Source organism: Morone saxatilis, unplaced genomic scaffold (assembly GCF_004916995.1).
Source record: "Morone saxatilis isolate NCDOM2014 unplaced genomic scaffold, NCSU_SB_2.0 Contig16, whole genome shotgun sequence".
Classification (NCBI taxonomy): Eukaryota; Metazoa; Chordata; class Actinopteri; family Moronidae; genus Morone; species Morone saxatilis.
In genome coordinates, this window is record NW_023339718.1 from 16,893,849 (window position 1) to 16,896,789 (window position 2,941).

At 42.5% G+C, this 2,941-nt stretch overlaps 1 protein-coding gene across 2 annotated transcripts in view; it reads left to right on the plus strand.

Annotated features, from left to right (window-relative positions):
- The first annotated feature begins 776 nt into the window (after window positions 1-776).
- The window catches only part of LOC118325344 (neurogenic locus notch homolog protein 1-like), a 38,743-nt gene continuing 36,578 nt past the window's right edge, over window positions 777-2,941 (plus strand). For both annotated transcript variants that reach the window (XM_035657972.1, XM_035657974.1), the window contains exons 1-2: window positions 777-1,054; window positions 1,785-1,863. In XM_035657972.1, the coding sequence (XP_035513865.1) occupies window positions 997-1,054; window positions 1,785-1,863 (137 nt within the window). In that variant the 5' untranslated portion in view covers window positions 777-996. The remainder of the gene's footprint in view (window positions 1,055-1,784; window positions 1,864-2,941) is intronic.

The window sequence follows — 2,941 nt, forward strand, 5'->3', positions numbered from 1 at the left end:
TTCTAAAAGTTTATTTTTTGTTAGAAAAAGCATAAGCGGTATTCAGATCTGCTACAAATAAAAGTTCTGAATTCAAAATCTTATTAAAATGAAAGTACAAGAGTATTAGAAACAAACACAAATATACTTAAAGTACAAAAAGTAAAATTATTCATTATGCAGATTGGCCCTATAATAATATATATTATATCACTGGATTATAATTATTGATACATGAATGTGTAAAGGTGGAGCTAGTTTAAATAACTATTTAATAATAAATAGAATGTATTAGATGATTTATATTTTGTATTATTAATCCTTCAAAATGTAGTTTAGTGAAAGTATAAAGTAGGCCTAGCATACAATAGAAATACTCAAAGTACCTATAACTGTACTGAAGTAGTGTGCCTCAAGTTTTTCAAGAATAGTTCAAGAAGAAATGTCTAAGCTCAGACATGTAACTGTTTGCAGTCTCAACTTAAAGAAGCTAACATTAAAAGCCAACTCTATAAGACATAACATTATAAGTGGTGACATGTCCCCGACTAATTGCTGGACTAATGATTCAGACTTGTTAATTAACCAATCACCATAGTGTGGGAAAACGCCCGGGAACTTTCGCACTATCTCTTCATCAACTTGTACATCTTGTGCCTGTCTGGGTTTCCAACTGTGTGATTGTTCAAGTGTGTGCGTGTCTGCGTGCGTGTGTGTGTCTCTCTCTCTCTCTCTGTGTGTGTGTGTGTGTGTGTAAGTATAACGCCCCTCGGTGCAGAGCAGCGGATGGAGAAGTGCGTCCCTCAAGTCATTTCCAACCCTGGATCTGAAGTGACAACATCCCATGCTCGGAGTTCACAGCCGCGCTGTACTTTCTCTGTGTGGATCTACTCGAGGATGAACTGAAAGTTGTTTGTTTGTGTGTGTTTTTTTTTTTATCTCACGGAGAGGAAGACACAATATCGGATCTATGAAAAAACCCACGTGGATTTGTACAACCATTTTAAACCAGAAGGAATGCATATTTTCTTTGTGAAACTAACTTTCTTGTTGTCGCTGATAGCACTAACACGAGGTGAGTGGCGCTTAGGGATTCTCTCTGTGTAGTTTTCTGCCCCAAGAAAATGTAGTTTTATATTTATTTACTCTTTAAGGCTCATATTTTGATTTTAACTTGTTGCATTCGCTGATGGACTTGAGCAGCCTTAACCCTACACCAGTCCCCCCCCCCCAACTTTTTGAACTCATCCTGCAGGTTTCCAAACTTGGCTGTTAATTTACATTTAACACATTTAACATTTCTATGACTCCATGCACCTGTTGGCATTATCTCTGAACGTGTCTTTTCACCAGCCCACTGCTCATTTTATGTTTTTTTTATTTTTTACTAAGCACAGGCAGCTGTTGCGCGCTTGTCCAGCAAACACTCAACTTTTCCTCACTAGTATGTAAACGCATGCCTTTGCAGTTTGGATTCAGAGCAGTTTTTTTTTTTTTTTTACATTATTGCAAAGCTGTGTTACTCCCCAAATGGCACATTCTTTTTGGGACAGCTGCAGAAAAGGAGCATGCAAACTGCCAAACCAGTGTCAAGTCTCTGTTCACCACAGAAAGTCCACTTTGAGGTGGAAAGAGTCACACCTAGTCCTCACATTTATGGAGCATTACCTGCGCTATTTCTGATTCTCCTGAGGAAAGTGCTGCATTGCCTGAAATGAGTGTTTTTATTGTAATAACTGCTGCTTCCAGACTTGCATGAAAGTTCTTCAGCAAAGTGCAGGTGTATTAAAACTTTCCATTCGCAGGTCTAAGATGCTCCACGCCCACGTTGTGTTTAAACCAGGGGAGGTGTGAGGCAAGTCCAGATGGAAATGAAGAGTGCAGGTAAGTTCAAATGCCTGCGTCTCTCTCTTTAACCAATACATGATGAGGAATACCTGCAGAGAAGATTTGAGAGGAATGTGTGAATGTGGGGTTTGAGATGACTCAGATCTTTGGTTGGCATGTGAGCGCTCACACCAGTACTGCTATTTCTGGGAGGCAAATGGTCAGAGGGCTGAGACAGAAATGAGTGGACATTGATGAGGACAGGGGTCACTGTGAAAGAGTGTGTGTGTGTGTGTGTGTGTGTGTCACTGCCACCACACTCTCTCCCCTCTGCAGCCGAACTCTTGCAGCCCTAAATCTTGCTTTTCTTTTCTTTCATGGAGCGACAGCTGGGGTTGCCAGAAGCTCGGCGACCATTGTTCTCTGCTGCGATTAATTCTGTGTGACTAATCTGGGTGAGGCTTCCCAGAGAGACCCTCAGACCCTATCCTCCTAACCACCCCCTCCTCTCTCCTGGGATTTTGTCCCCTCCTCAATGGCCCTCAGTGCTCTCTCTCTCTCTCTCATTCCCCTGGACAGATGGTAGGGTAGATGTTTTTTAACCTGCTAAAAAGTGGACATTGAATTTTGTCTTCTGAGTTTGGTATTTAGAGATTGTTTTCAGCACTCATGTAAACCAATAAGCTGCAGCTCTGTTCAGAACTCGTTTTTCCAACAATAGCCTATTTTGCGCTTGGCTCTATTTCCATCCTGGCATGAGCAGCAGCAGCGAGTGTCATCTTACTGTCGCACAGCTCAGTGACCGGGTAAATGATTGGGCTGACCAGGTCATAGCTTCGGGACTTGCAAGACCCAGGCAGCCATCTTGGCCCCCTGCCACATCTTAATTTGGTCTGGTTGTGTTATTCACCCCTCAATCACACACTCAACCCCCTCCCCAACACACCTACCCCACCTCCTCATTGGGCCACAAAGCCACCATTGTGCCCCTGCACTGTCCTCCTCCTCAGACTTCTCCAATTAAACATGGAGATGGACATCGTTGCAGTTTTGAAAAGGTTTGAGCGGGCACACCAGGCTCAGTGTGTGTGTGTGTGTGTGTGTGTGTGTGTGTGTTTTAAAACATTGCTCTCTT